Source organism: Eubalaena glacialis, chromosome 1 (genome assembly GCF_028564815.1).
Source record: "Eubalaena glacialis isolate mEubGla1 chromosome 1, mEubGla1.1.hap2.+ XY, whole genome shotgun sequence".
Taxonomy (NCBI): Eukaryota; Metazoa; Chordata; class Mammalia; order Artiodactyla; family Balaenidae; genus Eubalaena; species Eubalaena glacialis.
In genome coordinates this window covers 27,839,148-27,860,202 of record NC_083716.1, presented here as the reverse complement: position 1 = coordinate 27,860,202, position 21,055 = coordinate 27,839,148, and the positions used below count along the sequence as shown (strand labels likewise).

General features: G+C 53.7%; 1 protein-coding gene across 1 annotated transcript; it reads right to left on the bottom strand.

Moving 5' to 3' along the window:
- Positions 1-264: 264 nt before the first annotated feature.
- LBX1 (ladybird homeobox 1) lies at positions 265-1,809 on the bottom strand. The gene is made up of 2 exons (XM_061194184.1): positions 1,485-1,809; positions 265-788 (listed from the first exon to the last, which is right to left on the bottom strand). The coding sequence occupies exons 1-2, from the start codon at positions 1,807-1,809 to the stop codon at positions 265-267; spliced, it is 849 nt and encodes a 282-aa protein (XP_061050167.1).
- Between the last annotated feature and the right edge of the window lie 19,246 nt (positions 1,810-21,055).

Sequence of the window (21,055 nt, the reverse complement as noted above, 5' to 3'; positions counted from 1 at the left end):
ATATTTATACAGAAGCCATACAGAATTGCACGGCGAGGGCTCCCGGGGCAACGGAGGCCGCGCGCGGCGGCCGGCTCGGCCGGCCAGCCCGGGTTTATTGCTTCGAGAGGGAAGAGGCGGCTGCTGGGAGCCGAGTCCGGGCCAGGGACAGGGGAGAAGGCGGGAGTTGCAGAGGAGGTCCCAGCTCCCCTCGGCGGTCCTGTCCGGGAGGTGGCGGGCAAAGAGCGCTAGGAGCCCGGGGCTGCGGAAGATGCCGGGCGCCGCTCAATCGTCCACGTCGATCTCTTCGTCTTCCTCGTCCTCCGAGCAGTCCTGGCTGCTGGCCGGCTGGTCCGTGAGCGGGGAGGCGGGCGAGAGCTGCAGGGGCCCGGCGCCCGGGGCCTGCGGGGCGCCTGGGGGGAGTGCCGGAGAGCCAGGCCTTGACTTAGCCCTGCCGCAGCCGCCGCCGCCGCCGCCGCCCGCAGCCTCCGAGTTCTGCTCGAGTTCGGCCAGCGCCACGATGTCCATCTGCCCGCTGGGGCCCAGTTTCTTGGCGGACTCCACGTCGGCCTTCATCTCCTCCAGGTCCCGTTTGAGCTTGGCACGCCGATTCTGGAACCAGGTGATGACCTGAGCATTGGTGAGGCCCAGCTGCTGCGCAATTTGGTCGCGATCGGCGGGGGACAGGTACTTCTGGTAGAGGAAGCGCTTCTCCAACTCGTAAATCTGGTGGTTGGTGAAGGCCGTGCGCGACTTTCGCCGCTTCTTGGGGGTCTGCCGCTGCCCAAAGATGGTCATCCCGTCGCGGCCTGAGAGGAAACCAAAGTATAGGCTTGCGCCAGAGGAGAGGAGACCCCACCCTGGCCCTTACTCACCCCGCCTAGACCCATCCGGCCTGCAGTCTGCCGCTGTTCCCTTCTAGGATTAGATTCGGCCACCCGGACTAGGGCAAGCCTAGGCTATGGCAAGCCCCCTTCCCCCATCTCTCGTCTACCGGAAGTCCCTAGTAAAAATTGTTTTGGTCTCTGCCGCTTCACCTGAGAGTTGGTTTGAAAGACCTGAGGTCGCTAGAACATGAGAGCCAGACAGGGACGCCCTGCCTGGGTGTGAATGTTGGCTCTCCACCTCGTCGCAATCAGCCCTGCTCTACACCTACCCAAAAGGTCCCAGCAAAGGCTCTCCATTCCCCACCCCAGGAACAGGGCTAGCAGTACCCAGCCCACTGAGAACGGGAGGGAGTTAAGCAGAGCAGGCAGACTGCAGAGAGATCTTGGGTTCCTGCCTCCCCTCCGCGGTCACTCGACTCTGGCCTATCCAGAGGCCCCTAGGAAATAGGGTTTGGGTCCCGTCCCACGCATCTCCACTCCCAGCGGCAGCGGCTTGGGCTGGAGGGCCCTGACAGCCGGCGCGGGAGGGGGCGGGCAGAGGCAGAGAGCACTAAGCATGGGACACATGGAGCCGGGAGCCTGGTGCTGGGCGCCGGGGAACCCAGTGGCGGCGCCTACCTTCGGCTGCCTGCAGGACGCTGACCTCCAGCCCCTTAAAAGTCTTGCTGGCGAGCTCCTCCAGCGCGCACAGCGGCGAGGTTTGCGAGAGCAGCGCGCGGCCCGCCAGGGGCAAGCCGCCCGGCGCGTGCTTGTCCGCGGCCGCCAGCAGGTGCGCCGCCCCGCACAGCGAGTAACTTCTCCGCACAGACGGCTTGTTGAGGATGTCCTCGATGCTGAACGGCGTCAGCGGTTTGTTGGAGTTGGCAGGAGGAGGCAGGTGGTCCAGCGGGCTGCGCCGCCTCTCCTCCCCCGGCGCCGCCTTGCTGTCCTCCTTGGAAGTCATCTCGGCCTCGTTTGGGGGCCCGGCCGGGGCGGCTCGGGCCTCGGGGACCCAGCCCGCGGGCAGCTCGGGCGCCGGGAGGCGCGGGCGGGCGGCAGGCGGGAAGGAGGCCGCGCCCGGCAGCGCGCGGGCCGGGCTCGGGGCCGATTAGCGCAGTGGCAGAGGCGAGCACAGCCGCACGGGGCCCCAGGAGGAGGGCGCTGACGCGGGCGCTGCCGCCGCCGGGGCTTCCAGCAATCCGGGGCGCGAGCCGGAGCGCGCCGCGCGGGGCTCCAGTTTCGCCAGCCCCGGTGCTATTTAAAGGTGTCAGGTGGCTCCGCGGCGGCTCCTGGCCCCGGGTCCTGGCGGCGGCAGTTGGAAGAGCCGAGGCGAGGGCGCCGATCCCGTACTGCGAGGGGAGGCGGAGAGATGGGGCAATTGACTATTGCTAACAAGTTAGCCTTGATCGAGGAGTAATCAATTATCTGCAGCGGCACTTCTCTCTCTTTCTCCCTTTCTCCTCTCTTCTTTCTCTCTGTTCTCTCTCCTCCTCTTCTCTCTCTCCCTCTCTCCCTCCCTCTCTCCCTCTCTCTCTCCCTCTCTCTCTGCCTCTCTCCCTCCCTCTCTCTTCTCTGCTCCCCCCCGTCTCTCTCCTTCTCTCCCTCTCCCTCGTCCTCTCTTTCACTCTCTGTCTGTCCAATGCAGGCAGCTCTAAGTTGGGAAGCTCATTAATTAGCGGGCCTGGGGTAGGAGGAGCCGGCTGGAATTAGCCTGCCTAATGCGCCTGTCAGTCCCGGCGCTGCGCCGCACTCGGCCCGAGCTGTTTGTAAATTACATTAGCGGCTCCTTTATTGCACCCGAACCACCGGCGACTGAAAAGCCGCCGCCCCCACCCCAAACTGCGAGCCGCGCTCCCGGCGTACCCGCCTCCCGCCGGCCTGGCTGTGATGGCAGCGCTGGCCCGGAGGTCTCAGGCTCTCCAACCCGGGATTTGGCGCCGGAGAAGGGCGGCAGGAGACCATCCCGGGAGGTATGCAGCCGCCGCGCGGGCCAGGTAACACCAGGAGCCTGGGTGGGCCTCGTCGCCGCCCAGAGAGGACTTTGCCGAGCTGCGATCAAGGACCCAGCGCCCCTACCCCTAGATCCACTTGCCCCTCACCCACGGCCTTGGACAACGCGCCTGGGGAGAAGGAATCTGCAGCCCTCGGGTTGGCCCGCGGGAGGTCCAAGGAGGCTCTGCAGCCCTGGGTGAGGCAACACAGGACACAGGGGTGGGGGATCCCAGGGGTTGGGAGAGGAGGCCAGTCAGAGGACACAGCCTTCCCCAACCGAGGGGTGGAGGGGGGGAGTTGTTGGTGGCTCTAGGCACCTCTCCCCCGGCCTGAGCCTGAAGCGACAGCCTTACCTCCTCCGGCAATCTTGCACACTCTTCTCAGGCCGCGGCTCTCCGGGCCGGCTGGGGCCACGGCCCGCCTGGTGACCGGCGTCCGACCGTGGTAGCCGGGCCGGGTGCCGGGGCTAACGGGGCAGGCTCAGGGCCTCCCCGCTGAGCTGTGCCCGGCCCCGGCCGGGGCCCCGCTGCCGGCCCCGCCCAGCCCAGCGCCCGGCTTGAGTGCACCGCCAGGCCGACTCCAGCTGTTCCGGATGCGTGGCGGGGGCCCGGAGGGGGCCGGGCCACGGATGGGGCTGCGATCTCAGGAACCCGCGGGGAGAGGCATTCGAGTCCGACTGGGCACTGGGAACCCTACGGCCCGAACTCTGTGCATATCAGGCGAGCATTTATGTGTGTATTTGAATGTGTTTATGTTTTTGAATATGTATATTTGTGTGTGATTCTCCATGTGTTTATTTGTGTAAACGTATGTGAACCTGTGGGTATTTTGGCGGCTTGAACCCCTACCTATGTCTTTCATTCCCCTGAGGCACCCAAGGGGGCTATGTCCCCAGTTTTTGGTGTTTTTTTTCTCTTGAGTCCCTCCTTTGGTTTGCGTGGGGCCGCCTGCCCTGCCACCCTAATTTTCCATTTCCACCCCTGTAGAAAGGAGGGTAGGAGGAGGGAGGTTGTAGCCAAGGGAGGAAGAGCTGTTCCCCACCCCACATACAGCCCCAGCCCTTTCCCTGGCTTTGTTTGTAAACTCCTGGGCAGGCAGTGCAGTCTGGCAGCCCTGCTTGGTCCAGAGAAGGCCCCAGAGAGGCCAGTGCAGAGGACTGTGGCCCAGCCCAGAGGTTGGGGTGGGAAGAATAGGACCTCTTGGGCTTCTTGCCCCTTCATACCTGCTCCAGAGAGCAAACCAAGCTGGGCTGTGGGGCAGGGGACAAATTCTCTTCCTGGATGCCTCTAGCATAGGGTCCTCTGAGCATCAGAGATCAGTTTCTTTATCTCCCGGTTAGTTATTCATTTGGAACAAGGCTTGCAGCTCTCCAGAGTAAAAGGGGACAGTGTAGGGAGAGAGGATTCTTGTTTGGGACCTCAGTGCCTGCCCCAGGCCTGCTTGGCAGTGTTGGGAAGATCTACTTATCCTCTTCCCCATCTTTGTCCTGCATTTTGGGGGGAGGACAGGTGCTTTAGAAGCAGGAACGGTGAGAATGTTCCCCCAGAGCTGCAGAACTATCCCCAAGGCAGGCTTGTCTCTGATGCATCAGTGCTGCTCTGGAAGCCATGAGGTGAGGCTGGGCCTGGAGTCAGAGTCCAGAGATGGTGGAGAGGGATCTGAAGAAGAGGGCTCCAGGGAGCTGAACCCTGCTAGGTTGGAAGCTCTGGGACCAAAAGGGGTCTGCTCTCTCCTCTCACTTCCTGCTCTCAGGATCCCGCCTCAGCCTCTGGCCCACAGCCCTTTCCTGCCATAACCCCCAAAGCCCTGACCCAGAGCCTCAGGCAAGCCATATCCCCCATGCTAGCAGAGGAGGCCCCTCCAGATCAGGAAATAAGGACTCTTTGGTCCCCATCCTCCTGAGGAGCTCCCATTAATACTCCTCCTCCCCCATTTTTCCAGTCTGTTCCTGTCTCCACACCTGATATTGGTCGGCAAGACAGGATCTTAAGGACAGCCCTGCTGTTACCCATCTCCCAGTCCCTCAGGACCAGCAGAGTTCAGGATTATTGTGAGGCTGCCAGGAAGGTGAGGAAAGTGAATTGGGGAGCAGAGAGGTAGTAGCATAGAATTCCTCCACTGGAGCCCTGTTTCCCTGGACCTTTAGTCTCTGGCCACATTGTGTCAAAGTGGACAGGACAGTCCACAATCATCTGCTACATTACCCCTTCCACCCATCATTGCCAAATCTCTTCTTCTCTTCCTGGCAGGCACCTGCCGCTCAATCCCAAGGTTTTGGGTTTTTTGGCCTATTTGGTTGTGCTCTCCGCTGGCCAAACAGCTCTGGCCAGCATAGTTGGGGAATCAGGGGGCACGTGGTGTCACCTGCCTGTTTTGTTGTTTAGGGCCCCCTACCTCCATCACCTCATCCAGATTATCTTCAAAAACCAGCCCAACTGCCACACTGACTTTTTTCCCCCAACCCTGTGGTTTTCCCCCAACTCCAGACCCCAGTGTGTGGGCGGTTGGCATCTTCTGGGATCCTGGGAGCCCAAATCCACCACCTCCTTCTGCAGAGCTAGGAGCTGTGTTTTGGGTTTGCCCTTAGCCTCACTCCCTCTCCTGCCAGAATGGGAGTTGCTTAAGGGCAGGGTCCTTGATGTGGGGATTCCATCCACTTCAGACATTCACAGGCCAGGCAAGAACCTGGGTGCCCTCAATTATTGGTTGAATGAGTTTTTGTCAAGCAAATAGAGTATAAATAATTATGTATTGTGGAGGGGCAAGACTTGGGCTTTGGTGGTCCCACCTCAGAGGATTTTTGGAGATAGTAAGATTTTTGAAAGGGGAGTAACTCAGAGGCAGGTGGGGTGAGTGTTGGTGGGAAGGAACTCTGCCATTGCTCCAGGATCTCACCTTCTACTCAGCCCCCTTCATGGGATTCAGTGCTGGTCCAGGAAGACTTTCTGGGGTCCCCCACCCCCAGTCAGCTGGGCCAGTGTCTTCTCCCCTGGAGGTGGAAGCAGCTGGTCCCTGGAGTCTGCTCCACAGAGGGAATGCCTGTCTTCAGAGCCTAGTCTATATTGTATCCTGACTCCCGAATTCCTGCTTGCTGCCTATACCACCAGGGCCCAGCCTTCTTCGTTCTCCAGTGGAAGGGGAAGGGATTATTCTGCCCAAAATCTGCTTTCCCCCTAGTTCAGTGAATATTCCAGACAAAGAGGAGGGAAAGAACATTGCATGAATTGCGAGGGTAAGAGGACCCTGTAGACTCAGACAAAATGAGTTATTCCTTAGCATGAGAGAATATTCAAGTAAATCCTCAAAGGCTCCATCGGCTTTAATCCAGATTGTTTTGGTAGCCCCATTCATTTCCCGATTATTTATGTAAACACCAGCATTGGCCTTCAGGCCAGCGCTTCCTTCAGAAAAAAGGTTCTGACATTGCTTGAAATTAGTTAACATGACCACAAATCAGGATCATTTTTGTCCCCCAGGGACCTGCTACTGTGACACTCCTTGTAGAATTCAGAGAGTGTTTCTTCTGCTGTAGAAGTAGACTCCGATAGATGGCTTCCTGCCACCCTGGCTGAACCAGGACTGCCTACTTGGTTTTTATATTCTGCCCTGGGCCACCTTCTGCAGTAACAACAACAGTAACCATGACAATAAACACCATAAGCCCTTACCATGTGCTTGGCAACCATGTGCTTGGCTTCCAGCTAAGAGTTTTTATTGATTTTGTTTATTACTCACAACCCTGTGAGGTAGCTACTGCTATTACCCCGATTTTACATACAAGGAAAATGAGGCCCAGAGAAGTTAAGTAACACTTCCAAAGTCACACAGCTTGTTTGGGAGTAATTAGGATTTGAAGAATGTTTTTTCTGACTCAGGTCTTAATCCTGGAACCACAAAGTATCTAACCAGAGCCCAAAGTTTCCTTGAATGGGCTTTAGGGGCTCTGCAGATCCCAGAAATTGTGTGTAAAATTATGTATGTGAGCCCAAGTGTGCACGTTTTTTCAGGGGCAATATTACATAACACATTGGATTCTCAAAAGGGATTGGAGACCCAGAAAAGGTTAAGGCCAGAAGCAGGCCAATAGGGGAAGGGGGAGGGAAGTTGCCTCTCTGCAGGCCTGGGGAGCAGGGAGCCAGCTGCTCCAAAATTCAGACCAGGCTCCAAGCCTGCTTCTGGACCTGCCCTGCTGTCTCTGGCCAGGCCCAGCTCTCAGGACCTCTTCTGGCAAAGAGAGATGGGGGCAGGGTCTATGACCAGGGCACTTTTTTGGAGAGCGCCCTTCCCTGCTTCTCTCCACCCACCTCCCCAACTTCTTTTGTGAACTGAACTCCTTCAGAGCCCAGCCTCTTCCTGGCCCTTCAGCCCTGCATGGGGGAATTGACTGCCCTTTGGAAGTGTGAGGGGCATAGACAGACCACTGAGTGATATGGACAGGTAGAGATGGGGAGAGATGCTCAAGGCCCAGGTGACCATATTCTGCAGCCTCCAGGGCAGCCCTCTTTTTGGTCCCAAGCCTTTGCTTCCCCAGGAAGGGTCTCTGTTGCTTCCTTTCCTGGCACCTCTCTCTCTCTCTCTCTCTTTTTTTTTTTTTTGGCCGCACTGCGCGGCTTATGGGATTTTAGTTCCCTGACCAGAACCCAAATCCGGGGCCGGTAGTGGGTAGTGAGAGCACTGAGTCCTAACCACTGGACAGTCAAGGAATTCCCGCCTGGCACCTCTTGCTGTTTTTAGTGTTCACCTTATCTTGGGGTTCCCAAGATGAATGACTGAGTGCCCTATTCAGTCCTCTGTGCTCCTTAGCATACCCCCCTTGGAGTCAGTGTCAGATTGCCAGGAACTGCTGGTTTGTCATCTGCCCTTCTGCCTCCCTCTCTGCCTGGCTGTGAACTTGGGGAACTGAAACTCCTCTCCATGCCCTATGCCAGCCTGGCATATACCAAGAGCTCTCCATGCCTTTGTCAAATGAATACGAATAACAAGAGACAAAAGGGAGAGCCAGGTAGGGGCCTCTGCCTGTGCCCCAGAGAGAGGAAGAGGGGTGTAAGGGAAGGGTGGTATTGTTTTGCCAGCTTCGTGCAGATGTGTGAGGCACTCCTGCTGCTCATACCTCCAACATACAAAAGGGGCACAGAGGCCTCATTCTTTAATGCTTTTTGGCCATGGAGAGGGGGGTCCTTGGTTCTCGACCCAGCTGTGGTGTGGCCTGACTCAGGAATGGAGTTTGTTCACCCTCTCCCTCTTTTTTTAAAAAACAGGATTGAGTCCTCATTGTATTTTGGGCCCAGAAGCAGAGAGGAAGATCAGACAGAAGAAGGAGAGAGATGGGCAGGCAGGAGTGGCAGGAAACACACCCCTACCCCAGTAGCCCAGGGGACTATGAAGAGGGTAAAGGATAGTAGGGGGAGTCTGGTTCTGTCCCAATGGAGGTGGCATTTGAAATGAGCCTCAAAAATCCAGGAGCATTGGGGTAGGTGCAGAAGTGAGGACCACTTTCCTGGCAAGGGGAACAGCTAAGCAGGAGGCCAGAAGCGCCAGCCGAGAGCAGGAGACAGAGCACCCCATACTTCTTCCCTCCCTGGCCTGGGCATCGAGCTGCTGAGGTTGGGATGAAATCCTTGGTCCCTTGTGCACCCCCATCAGGTTCTGCAGCCTGAGGCAGGGGCTGGTGGGCTCCTGGGATGGCTGTTTGGGGCTGAAGGGCGGGGGAGCTGGGGAGAGGCTGCACCCCAGCCCTTGCTGCTCCTGGGTCCACAGTGTGGGGGGGGTTCCATTCTCTTTGCCATCTAGTGAAGCTCCAAGAACTGACCTCGCTCTTACTAAACAAACTCCTGGGTCTGAGCAAAACCACTAATGGTGGTCAGGCTACCCATTCCACAGCCTCTGCCTGTGGGAGGGCGCCAGGCTGCAGGCCAGGCAGAGGAGCCTGGGCTAGATGAGATGGATAGGCCAAGGAACCTAGGCGGGGAGAGGTAAGGAGAACTAGGAGCCGGCCAGTGTGGCTAGGCGGGCGCGGGAAAGGCCTGAGTCAGGCTTCTCGTAATAAACTGCACGTGAATAATTCAGCAGCCGAGCAGGGGCTCATTGCATGAGCGCCGCCGCCCGCGCCTCTCCTCAAGTTCCAGCTGAGGGGAGGGCGGGTCATTAACGCACTTGAGGAGGGGAGCCAGATAGAAGACCCCTGCCCGCTCGAATCCTGGATTCTGCCCGGCCCAATCCCAGGAGACCCTCTGGTCCCCTATCCCCTCGGGCCCCACCGGTCAGAGGGCCGCCTACTGGGCAGGGCTGTCCCAGCTTAGCCGCTCTTAAGACCCCGGGCAAGACAAGACGGGCGGCGGGACCTGGGCCAGAATATGTAACGAGGGGGCCCTACCTGCGGGAAACCGAGCTGTGGTAGTGCCCAACCGCACAGAGAACGCGGGCGGCGTGGCTCTGAGCAAAGTGGCGAAGGCAGGCTCCTGTGCTCAGAGCCCAGTGCCCAGGAACTGCTTTGTCCGGGCCGGGATTTTCCTTGTGGTCAGAGTGAAGCTCCAGGGAAGCCACGGAACTTTTCACCCACTGTGATCCCCAGGTTCTGCCTCTGCCCCCCACCTCTCCCGTACCCGTAGATCCAGTTCCCGCCGCGCCAGCCAACGGTGTCGGCTGGGGTCCCCAAGCTCGCCCTGGGTGGAAGGGAGCCCCAGGCTGCTGGGCCTGAGAGGCTAAGTGCATACCGCCCAAAGCCTTATTTCGTTTGAGTGGAACCAGCCTCCTCTGGCTTTTCCACTTCTCACAAGTCCCTGGGTTCCTGATCTTGAGGGATCACACTCATCCCATCAAACATCCACCAACGCTTAATTTCTCCAGCTCTTTCCCAGGCCCCTTCACTTCCATTAGCTCGACCACGCCCTCTCTTCAGCAGCCTCCCTACTCCTACGTAGTGAACCTCGGGCCGAGACCCTCCCACTGGCCCCAGTGACCCTCCCGGGGCCGGCGCGAACAAGGCCCCCGGCCTGGTCTCCACCGGTGTTGCGGGCAGCCAGACCCGGGGGAAGGCAGCTCGCGTTCCCCCCTTCCCTGCTCCGCTCTCCTCCCCATCAGAATCTTCGTTGTTTGCCGCTGCCTCCTCCTCTTCCTCTTCCCTCAGCCTCTACGCATTTGTTTTTCTTCGTTTGGTGCCGTGCGGTTGGCCTGTGGAGGCCTGGACATACTCTGCCCGTCTTGAGGCCTCAGCCGGGCCGCTGGGTACGAGGCCAAATTTCGAATGGCTTCTGCAGCAGACCGGCTCGGGTGTCTTTGCAGAGGCAGGTGAGATGGACTGACGGCACCTTGACCTCAGACGGCTCCACCGCCGGCCGGCTGTGTGATGTTGGGTAAGTCTCTTAACTTCTCTGAGCCTTGACGGGGCAAAGGTCAAGAGATTTAAGGAGAGTGATGGGAGACTAAGTCTTTTGATCCGTTTGGGAAAAGGGGTTGCCTGCTTTGGGGCCTGAGGAGGAAATGAGGTTCGGGAGAATACTAGGTCTGAAATGACCATTTATTTTAACGAATATTTCGAGAGCAGCTGGTAGCTGCTTTTTATTTTATTATTATTATTATTTTTTACAGCTGATGGGTTGCCAGGCGTTAGAAACTTCTCCAATCCTCACCACATCTTGGTTCTACCGAAGAGGAAACTGAGGTTAAGATTGCCTCCCGCTGGTCAACAGCACAGGTGGGATTCGAACCTATATCCGGTTCCGAGGCGCTCGTGAGTTTACGCCACGCAGCTTCGCTTGGACTGGCGTTCGAGCCCTCGCAGGGCCGGCCACCACCTGAGCGGAGAGAGGTTGGGCTGAATCGCCAAACGTTCCCTTTTTTCCGTGCCGGGAATGCTTTCAAATTCTTATTTTCAGATAAACGATTTTGGCGGCTCCCAGAGAAGGACGGAAGCCAGACCCGGTGTGGGACTTCCGGCTTGTTACGGGAGAGCCCCTGGGGCGGGACGGGGAGGGCAACTTTTTCCCCCCGAGCCCGGGGAGGCGGCGGTGGCAGAGCCGAGACAGAAGCCGTCGCTCCTCGATTTTTCCTCTTTGGAGTTTATTCATCTGCTCAGTCTGTCCTGTGGGGCCCACGTCTTCGGAAGTCCTGGTCGGAGGGGGAGGAGCGCTGGGGAGAAGACACGCGGCCCTGCCCAGGGAAGAGGTATGGCCAGATGATCCCCCTACTCTTTCACCCTCTCCAGGGGCGCCTCTCTGAGGTAGGGTCCTCCTAGCGGCTTGGGGGGAACGGAGTGAGGCAGGCTGGAAGCTGGGGCCTGGGGACCCCTGGCTGGGTAGGGAAGGGCTGGCATCCGGCTCCCTGGCGACCCGGTCCCGAGCTCCCGCCGCAAGGTCACCCCGTGGAAGCCCCGACAGGCCACGAGTCCCTCGACACAGGTCCCATTACATTGTATTTATGTTTCATTTTTCCCTCTCTCTTATTATTGTCTCACTCTGGGGGAGGCAAAGGATATAATATATTCATCTTTATTATACCAAATCTGTGTGAAGCATTTAATAAGACGCTGTTTCCACACAGCCAGGGATTAGTGTGAGCTATTCTTAAATTAATGCTCGGGTAGGGAGGGCGCCTCCGCCACAGCGCCTGCTGCTGGCGGCCCCGGGGAAGCGCAGGCCCTGGCCGGCGAGCCCGCGCCCACCCCCAGCACACGATGCCCTTCTCAGCCCGCGCGCCCATCCTAGCGTCTCTCAGTGGCCCTTAGGGCCCCAGCCTGGGGGGAGGGGCTCGGAAGAGCCGAGTTCAAGCTCCCTCCTGCGTTTCTAACCTGCTGCGGGCCTTGGTTTGTGCCTATGAAAATGGGGAGAGCAATCCTATAGCCACTTGCGTCTCAGGGCTCTTTCTTGGGAGGCTGAAGAAGCCGCAGGTGTAAACAGGACTTTATAAACCGCAAAGGAAAAAGCGAGGATTTGTCGGGACCGGGTTGATGGGGGCCAGAGAGAAACAAGGAGGCCACAAAAGTGGTTCTAGGCGAAAGAGACCCCCAGTCTGGATCCCAGCCCCGGCTGCGGAGCAGAGTGCAACTCCACTTTGAGCGGAGCCCGAAGGTTTCAGCATGCCTGGACCTCACCCCCAGCCTGATGAACGTGACTGAACCGAGTAAGGATCTTGGCCTGTCACAGTAGGTGACATGGTCCTCCCTGTGGGTAGGCAACAGTCTTTGTAGTTCAATTTACAGCTAGCAAATTGAGACTCAGAAGTTCAAGTGGCTTGTTTGAGGTGACCCAGCTGAAAAGTAGCACAGCAGATCATCCTGTCTTTAGATTCCACTCTTCTCCTTCCCCCAGCCCTCCTGCTCTGTACTTCTCCCCTCAATACTCCCCAATCCCAATCCTCCAGGGTTTTCTATGGCCTATAAGCCTTACATTCTGCTTTCTACACACACACACCCTACCTGGGGATGCCCATGAGAAGGAGAAACAGTCACATGACTTTCCATATCCAGGCTCACTGCTCAATGTCCTTTAGAACCCACTTGCCTGTGTTCGTTTTCAGGCCCAGATTTGGGCACACTAGCCTTACTTAGTCCCTTGTTCCAGTGCTGTGGGGAAGGGTTGGGGGCCACTAAGCCAAGACAGAAGGAGGTGTTGTGCAGGAAAGGATTGGAGTGGGCAGGTAAGTCCCCCTAGTTAGAACTAAAACGCTCCCATAATTCTCAGTCTGCTTCTGTCCCCATCACCCCATCCTTGGGGCCATACCAGGTAACCCCACGTCTTGTAGGCTGCTGGTAGGAGCGTCTTTGGAGGCTAAGGGGACTTGAGAAATCTGACAGCTCCCACCTGGGGCTGGCTGGGGATGGGTACAGACTCACTGTGTGGTAGGGCTGGGACTAGGTGAGGCAAATAAGATGCTAGGGCACAAAATTTAAGGAGGTACTTGTTCTCAGTGTTGTGTACGACCCCTGAAATTTTGTGCTTCAGCATCTCACTTGCCTCACCCTAGTCCCAGCCTGCTGTGTGGTCCCAGAGGTGGAATTACCACAGTTGCCAAGTGGGGACAGAGAGGATGATTTCACCTTACCATTGTGAATGAATAGCTTTCCGAAAGGTAGAAGTGTAAACAATGGAATGAGCTGCCTTGTGTGGGAGTGAGCGTTCCCAACAGGTGGAGTGTGCTTTGAACCAGCTGGGAAGGCTAATAATCAATCTTATTGCCGTCATCATCATCTTCATCATTTTACTATCGCTTATTTTGTGCCAAGTAAGAGCTTTACACACATTATCTCAGGCAATGTATATAAATGTCTTTTGGCTGAGGATGGATATTAAAGTCTCTGATCTTCTGGGTCCTTTCCAGCTCTGAGAGTCTATTGTTGCATAAGACAAAGGACACTTCTGTTGATTTTGGTTAGTTCATTGCATTATAGTTATTATTTGAACTTGTCTTGTGGCCTTTACTAATGGATAAGCTCTTTGAGGTCAGGGACTGTGTCTAATCTCATTTTTTTTTTTTTTCACTGTTCCTTCTCTTCCATGCTCCACACAGGACTAAGCACATAGCACGTGTTTAATAAATATGTACTAAACAAACACATGAGTAATCAAAAGCTGTCTGTCTACCTGGCCATCTGCTTTCCATACTGTGACCATCAGAGCTATGAGGGTGGCCCCTGGGAGAGCCAGTACCACCTCTGCAGTCATTATGCCCCTTCCCCAACAGCTGAGCTGAGTTCAGGCCAGCACTTATAAAGCCTCCTTCTTCCTCATGCTCCCAGCTCTGTTCTAGTCTGTGGGCAAGACAAAGTCCAGCCCAGGTTCCACCTGTGCAGAGGCGCTCCAGTCTCATACTGGACCAGCCTCATAAGAAACCATTCAGGTGGGGGAGGGGGCCTGTGGGAGATCGGAGCAGGCAGGAGCCCTGTAGCCAAACAAGTCTGCCTGGCAGAGCTGGAACTAGAGCTAGGCCTCGAAAGATGGGAAGGATTGAGAGGCTGGAGGGAAGAAATAGAGAATTCCAGGTTGGAGAGAGAGGGGGCAGCAAGAGTAAAAGGACAGAGGCAGGCAGAACTGCTCACAACAGTTTTCGGAGAGAGCAGACTGGCCTGGCTAGAGCAGCAGAGGATTATAAATGGGAAAAGATGGTTGTGGAATGCCTTGAATGTCCAGGCCCAAAGCCAGAGACCAGAAATTGGGGTTCAGAAATCAGGGTCCACATCCCAGAGCCCAGAAATCAGAGTCTAGAACTCCAAGCCCAAGGCCTTATCCAAAGCTGTCCTCTGGGTTGGTGTAAGATGCCACCATGAGGCTCTAAACTCAAGGGGCATGAGCTTACTGGGTAACAAGATGGACTCTTCTGATTGGCTTGGCCCAGGAAACCCAAGGCCTGGTGTGAACCCAGAGTCAGCCTGGGCCCACCTGAAGCCCCATCGCCTAGGACTGGCATGAGCAACTGTACTGGGTTCCCCCAAATCAGAACTAAAGTCTAGCGTCATCTGCAGCCCAGGAGACCTGAGCTGGAGCAAGAGTTGCCCACCAGTATACACCCTCCCACCCATCCCCTTTCCTTCCTTCCAACTTCTGATACAGGTGGAATCTAGGGCTTCTAGACTGGACCCAGCTGGGCTAGGCCGCTGGGGGGTGGAGCCGTAGTGCCAATGAGTGTGTAGGCCTTGCTGTGCCGGCCTGTCACGGAGCGCAAGCCTGCCAAGGAGCCGGAGCGCTGTGCCGCGTGGAGGGTGTCAGGGGTGGTATTGTCGGCGCACAAATGCTCAACTTTATGTACTTTTAACTAGAGGTGTAACAGATGGCCCCGTTTCTGTCCAAGCCAGGGAGACTGGTGCCCATTCCGGCTGCAGCCAATCAATCCTGCCACTCTGGGGGGAGCTACAAGCTGGGCTGGGAGGCCTGGAGCCAGCAATCGCGCAAGGCTGTCTGCTTGGGCTGGCCCAGTACTGCCTCTGCCAGCCGCTCAGCCGTGGGCCCGGGAAGGTAGGAGGGCAGACAAGTGGCAGCCATGCCCGGCAGCCCAGTCAGAGGCCTGTCTGGAAGAGAGAGCCTGGACCCACCCATCGGGACCCAAATGGCCAGTGAAGACATTCAAGTCCCCAACCTGCACCACTTTGTCCTCACTCTCTTGTGGTCCCTGCTTCGTACCTAAGCCCCAAATATCTAGCCTCAAAACTCTCTAGACCCATAACCCTGCAGTGTCCTGCATTGTAGACACCAGATGTCGCTTGGGACTGGGGGGTGGATAGTAGTGCCTTTGGGAGAAATTGTTCATGGGACTGCAGAAGACTTCAAGAAATGCCCAAGACAGCCAGGGAAGAAGAGAAAACAAGAGGATCCAGGGATCCTGGAGCTGGAAGAAACTGTTAATCTGTTCATACATTCATTCATTCAGTCCACAAACTCTCAGTGAAAGCCTACTATGTGCTAGATCCTTTGCTAGGTGCTGGGAACACAGTGATGAATAGGACAGAATTCCTGTCCTTGAGACCTTCTCAGGGAAAGACAGACAAGTACACTGGTAATTGGAGTGATGAGCTTTGGCTCATAAAAATCTCCACAAGGACCATAGAAGCACAGAGCAGGAGCATTTAACCCTATCTGGGAGATCCAGGGAAGATTCCAGCAGGAGGTCAGCTCTGAACTGGGTTTTAAAAGACCAGTAGTTTTCTTTGGAGGTGAAGGCAGGGAAGGGCATCTGAGGGGGAAGGAATAGCATATACAATGACATAGTAAGAAAGGGCATGGTGAAGGTAAGGGCCGGAAAAGATGTGAGTGTGATTGGAGTTGAGTACGGGGTTGGGAGGAGGGGAGGAGATGAGGCAGCTAGGCGATGCCTGGGCCCTGTTTCAGCAGACTGGCAACCTGACCCAGCGGCTCTCTTCCTTCAGTTGTCCCTCCTGTGACCCTACAGCCCCTCCTCCTGAGGCCAGAGGGAGTGAAGAAAGAAAGAGGCAAGGCCTAGCAGCATGTGGGCAAGGCCAGAACTCAGGGGACCCCGCAGCATAAATCCTCCAGAGTGATTCTGGTCCTGGCCTGCCTTCTTTCCTAATTTGAGAGATGAGGCCATGAACCAGGGGGCTGACTCTCCCCCAGATATGTACCCCTGGCATTTCTGAGTCCCCTAAAAATGGCCTTTCTGTAGGTTCCTTAGAGACGACCTGGAAACTTATTCATTTGTTCACCAAGCATTAAACATGAGCTGTGTTCAAGGCCCAGGCAGGAGACAGAGTATCATCCAGGACTGTGAGGAGCTCAAGTCCAGACCCAAGAGGAAGACGGGAGTCTGGGCAGGGGTCCTTCTGCTTACAAGAAACAGAGGTTCCCTTGAGTAACCACAAGAAAAAGGAGAGCCTTTATATGGAAGCGCATGGACCAAGGCAGCTCTGGGCACTAACTTCTCTCTCATGGTAAGGTGAAAAGGCACCCTACAGGGTCTTCTTTTCTCTGTGTGTCTCTCCTCATTAATATTAATGAAACTGTTATTGTTGTTGTTGTTACAGGGGGAGAAGGAATGATAGCTAACAAGTTCTGAGCACTTACTGAAAGCCAGACAGTTTGGTTTCCATGCTTACTTCAGTTAATCCTCTTAAGAACACTGTGAGTTAGCTAATCTCATTATCCCCATTTTACATGTGAGAACACTGAGGCTCAAGGAGGTTAGGTACTCTGCCCCAGGTTCAAGCCAGGAAGTGGAGGAGTCAGAATTCTCACTCAGGTCGGCCTCCAGGGCCCCAACTCATAACTGCTTCTGACCCCCGTGCAGCATCAAGAGCTTCCTGGATTTCCTCATAATTTCTCATAACTGTGACTTACATTTGACCAGCCGGCCTCTCTGAGTCTCTCTCTACATCACCTCCGCTAACTGCTCTAGTCTCTCTGTATTTCATAGTTCAAATTCCCAGGAGAGGAAATCAGATGGCCCAGCTCATCTTTTAATGCCAGGCCACACTGTAAGCAGCTGCCCAGCAAAAGAGCTGGTTGGGAGTGGAGCTGTGTACAGCCACTGATCAGCATTTTTGACAGAGCCAAGGGTAGAAATAATATTCTACTAAGGAGGAAATGCAAAGTGCTACAAGAGAGGTGCAAGAAAAGGATGAGGGGAGACTTATGTAGGGTCATTTGTGGTCCCAGTCTTGAAACAAGAATAGGATTTGGAGGGCAGAGTTGAAGACAAGGATTTCCAGAAGAAAGGAAGAACATGAACACAGGCATGGGACTGGGATAGCATGAGTCATGTTCAAGGGCCAGTGAGTAGTTCTTATGAGGAGAGTGGGGTGCATGAGACAGAGGCTGGAAAAGTAGGACTTTTGAATGCTAGCATGAATCTAGACTTAATTCGATGGGAGTTATGGAAGGTCTTTGAGCAAGAAAGGAATGTAATCAGATGGGTGCTTTAAGTAAGATGACCATATGCTCAGGGCAGTTCCAGTTTATGCCTGTTGTCCTACTATAATTATTATTATTTTTATTCTTAGGTTTCATTGTTGTTGCCATTATTATTATTATTATTATTATTATTATTATTATTATTATTATTTTACAGAGACCCCTTTGACTCTTAAAAGCATCCTAGTTTGGATAATACAGTCTATGGTTGCCCCAGCTTTAGGGACTGTGGGCTGTTGCTCTGCTAGGATTATGGTGAATGGGGCAGGATGAAAGTCGGGATGGTCCTGGATGAGGATATTGCCATAGTCCAGGTAAGGAAGGCCAGAACCAGATGAGGGCGGAGAAGACAGAACACAAAAGGCTGTGAGCAAGAGACAGGGCTAGCGTAGAATTCTCCAGACCTGACCAGTGAATGGATTTGGAGGATAAGGAAAGGAGAGTGTAGAGTCCAGGTGACTCCTAGGTGTTCAGCTTGTTTGAAAGAATGGTGGAAATTTGAAGGCAAGGCTTGTGGGGGATAGAGGATGGAGATAATGATTGTAGTTATAGTGAGTTTGAGATGCTCTGGAACATCCACTCAGAGATGCTCAGCAGGAAGTTGGACATTCCAGATGGGAACGCAGAAGCTGTTAGTTAGGGATTCTTCCAAAGAGATGGCTAGTGGAAGCCGGGGGAATGGTGAGCTTGCCTGCGATGGGGCAGGGGGTAGAGTAAAATGAGACGGAAACTAAATCCCGGGAGATTCCTGTACTTAGAAAGCTGGAGGAGAGAAAGGAGTCAGAAAAGACTAAAAAGGAGTAGTCGGAAAGTTAGGAGGAAAACAAAAGGAGTAAGTGGCCTGGAGATGATGGAAGTTTTTAGGGAGGAACTGTTATTGAATCCTGCAGCATGATCAGTGAGGCAGACAGAGTCAATGGCCAGTGGATTTGGTTATTCTCAGGTCACAGTAAACCGCAAGTGACTATAGGGTGGTGGGGATATTGCAGGGAGAGTGAATGACAAAGAACTAGAGGTGATGAGGGTGATTTCTCATTCATAAAGTTTATCCAGGAGAAAGAGGAAAGAGGGAGAGCTGAAATGGACAAGATATAGAAGATGCTCCATGGAGAAAATTCTGGGAAGAGGCAGGAGCAGTTGGGTCCTTGGCAAGTAGAAGGAACTCTTCTTCCTCAGAGACAGGAGGGAAGGAAAAGGGTGAGTGATGATCCAGGGAAATTCTGGGGTGGACAGCTGGGTTTGGGGACGGGTGGAGAGGGGAATATTATTTGAGGAATGGGCTTCATATTCTTGGTCAAGTTAGAGTGGAAGGCTTGCAGAGAAAGTTTGTAATGGTTGTGGAATTGTAATGAGCTAATTATAGATGAAGAGAAAGTGTTTGTTTTGCTTTGTTTTGTTTTGAATATACTGGTGTAGGATGAGTTGAGGCTGCATGAATGGGCCAGTTTTTTTCACCTGCTTCAGGGTGTCCAGGAGTAGGAGCCAGAAAAGTGGATGGCACTGTTGCTTAAGGCTGGAGATTGGTAAGCAGGATGGCAGGAAGCACGTCGTTGAAATGACTGATATGGAGCCAGGGTAGGAAAGGAGGAAGAAAAGCCAGACTGGGAGTGATGGAGTGGGAGAAGATGGAGGGCTTAAGGGACCAGAGAACGAGCCAGTAGGAATGAGGGAATGAGTCAGGTTAAAGGATAGGAGATTGGGATCAAAGAAGAGAATTTCAGATCCTGAAATTCTGGAGTTTCTAGGGGTGAGGGGTGGTCATGCCAATTAGAATTAGAAGTAAAAGAAACTGTCCATAATCGCTGGGTTCAAGACCTTCAAGGGACTAAGGAGGCTGGGTGGGGTGACTGGGAATTGAGCTGCTCTCAGCATCCCCAGTGACATTTCAGGTTTGTTTGTTTTTGTTTTTGTTTTTTTGATTTCACAATTTGGTACATGTTCCTATATTTAAAAAAAAAAAAAAAAGATCTGGGGATCTAATGCGTAGCATGGTGATTATATTGGTTTGGCCCAAAAGTTCGTTCAGGTCTCTCGGCATTACATCTTATGGAAAAACTCGAACGAACTTTTTGGCCAACCCCAATAGTTAACAGTATATTGTATACTTGAAAATTGCTAAGAGAGTAGATCTTAAATGTGAGAACAAAAAGGAAATGGTAATTATGTGATGCGATGGAGGTGTAGCTAAATTTGCAATATATACATGTGTCAAATCAATGCGTCGCACACCTTATACAGTGTTATATGTCAATATAACCTCAATAAAGCTGAAAAAAAAGAACATTCAAATGATCAAAATTAAATTAAAAGTGCTCATAATCCCACCCCTCAGATATTACTAAAGTTAACATGTTGGTGCTTATTCTCCTAGACTTTGATGTATATACTATGTTTTTATTGGAGTGTAGTTGATTTACAATATTGTGTTAGTTTCAGATGTACAGCAAAGTGATTCAGTTATATATATTTTTCAGATTATTTTCTATTATAGGTTATTACATAACCTGTAATATTGAAGATATTGAATATAGCTTCCTGTGCTTTACAGTAAATCCTTGTTGCTTATCTATTTTATTGATGTATATATTTTTAAAAAATGAAATAGGGGATCACAGTATATATACCCAATGGTTTCTTAAATAATCTTTTAATTTTGTAATAATTTTAGATTTACAGAAAACTTGCAAAGATAGTACAGAGAGTTTCAATATGCCCCTTACCCAGTTTCCCCTAATGCTAACATCTCACATTACCATGGTACATTTGTCAGAACTAGGAAACCAGCTCTGGTCCGTTATTATTAACTAAACTCCAGACTTTATTTGGCTTTTACTAGTTTTCCCACTAATGTCTTTTTCTTACTGCAGGATCCCATCCAGGCTCCCACATCGCATTTAGTTCACATACTGTTTTGCAACCTGCTTGTTTTACTCAACATTATGTGTGAACACCTTTCAATGATGCTAAACGTTCTTCCACACCATCATTTTAATGGCTGCGTGGTTTTCTGTTGATGGCTGTGCCTTTGCCAATCCCTACTGTGGGGTGTTTAGGTTGTTTCCAATTTTTTACTCTTATAAACCAGGCTGGGATAAACCCCTTGAAGCTAAAGTGTCTGGACTATCCCTGCTTATTTCCTTATGATACATTCATAAACATGGCATTGCTGGGGCAAAAAGGATACACTCTGTAGAGGCCGTGGATACATCATACCCAACTGGCCTCCTGAATGGTTGTACCAGTTTACCCTCACACCAGCATCACTCAGCCTTTTTTTTTTTTTAAGTTTATGACGGGGAGGGGGGCAGATGCAGAAGACTCTTAAGAAGGGCTGTCCCTCAATGCCATATCCCTCTCTATGCCCAACTCTTCTCTAGACCACAGGGTCTACACTGGCCCTGAAGGCAGCTAGCAGCTGGGATGGGGGTGGGGTGTGGCCAGGCTATGGCCCCTGGGCTCTGGGGACACCTCCTGTGCAGGGAGGTGGGGAGGGGGCCTGGGCGGCCGCCTGGGCTTTGTTCTTTTGCCAAGAGCTGAGCTGGCGGGAAGGGAAAGGATGAGGAGAGGCTGTAAGGGGAGAGGGAGCCCTCCCCCACTCCCATGAAAGCTGAGAGGCAGGAGGGAAGCTCCCTGAGCCAGCCAGGGGGGCAGCAGACGGATTGGGAAAACGTAACCTCCTCGAGACGCATGCTCCAGTTCAAGCAGGAGGCATTAAGGATGAAATATCTCCTGAGCAACAATTCATCTCTAACTGGGAGGAGAGGGACTCGCTGACATTTAGCTGTGATCAGGGGCTGCACACGCCTGTCTCCAGAAGCCTAACAGGAGCGTGGCCGCCTGTGTGTGCGAGAGAGAGAGAGTGTGTGT

What these genes read in the sequence shown, in the direction of transcription:
- LBX1 (XM_061194184.1), bottom strand. Translation starts at nt 1,809, where the DNA reads ATGACTTCCAAGGAGGACAGCAAGGCGGCGCCGGGGGAGGAGAGGCGG. An exon ending in CGTCCTGCAGGCAGCCGAAG is followed by an intron (nt 789 to 1,484) that starts GTAGGCGCCGCC and finishes GTTTCCTCTCAG; the next exon opens with GCCGCGACGGGATGACCATC.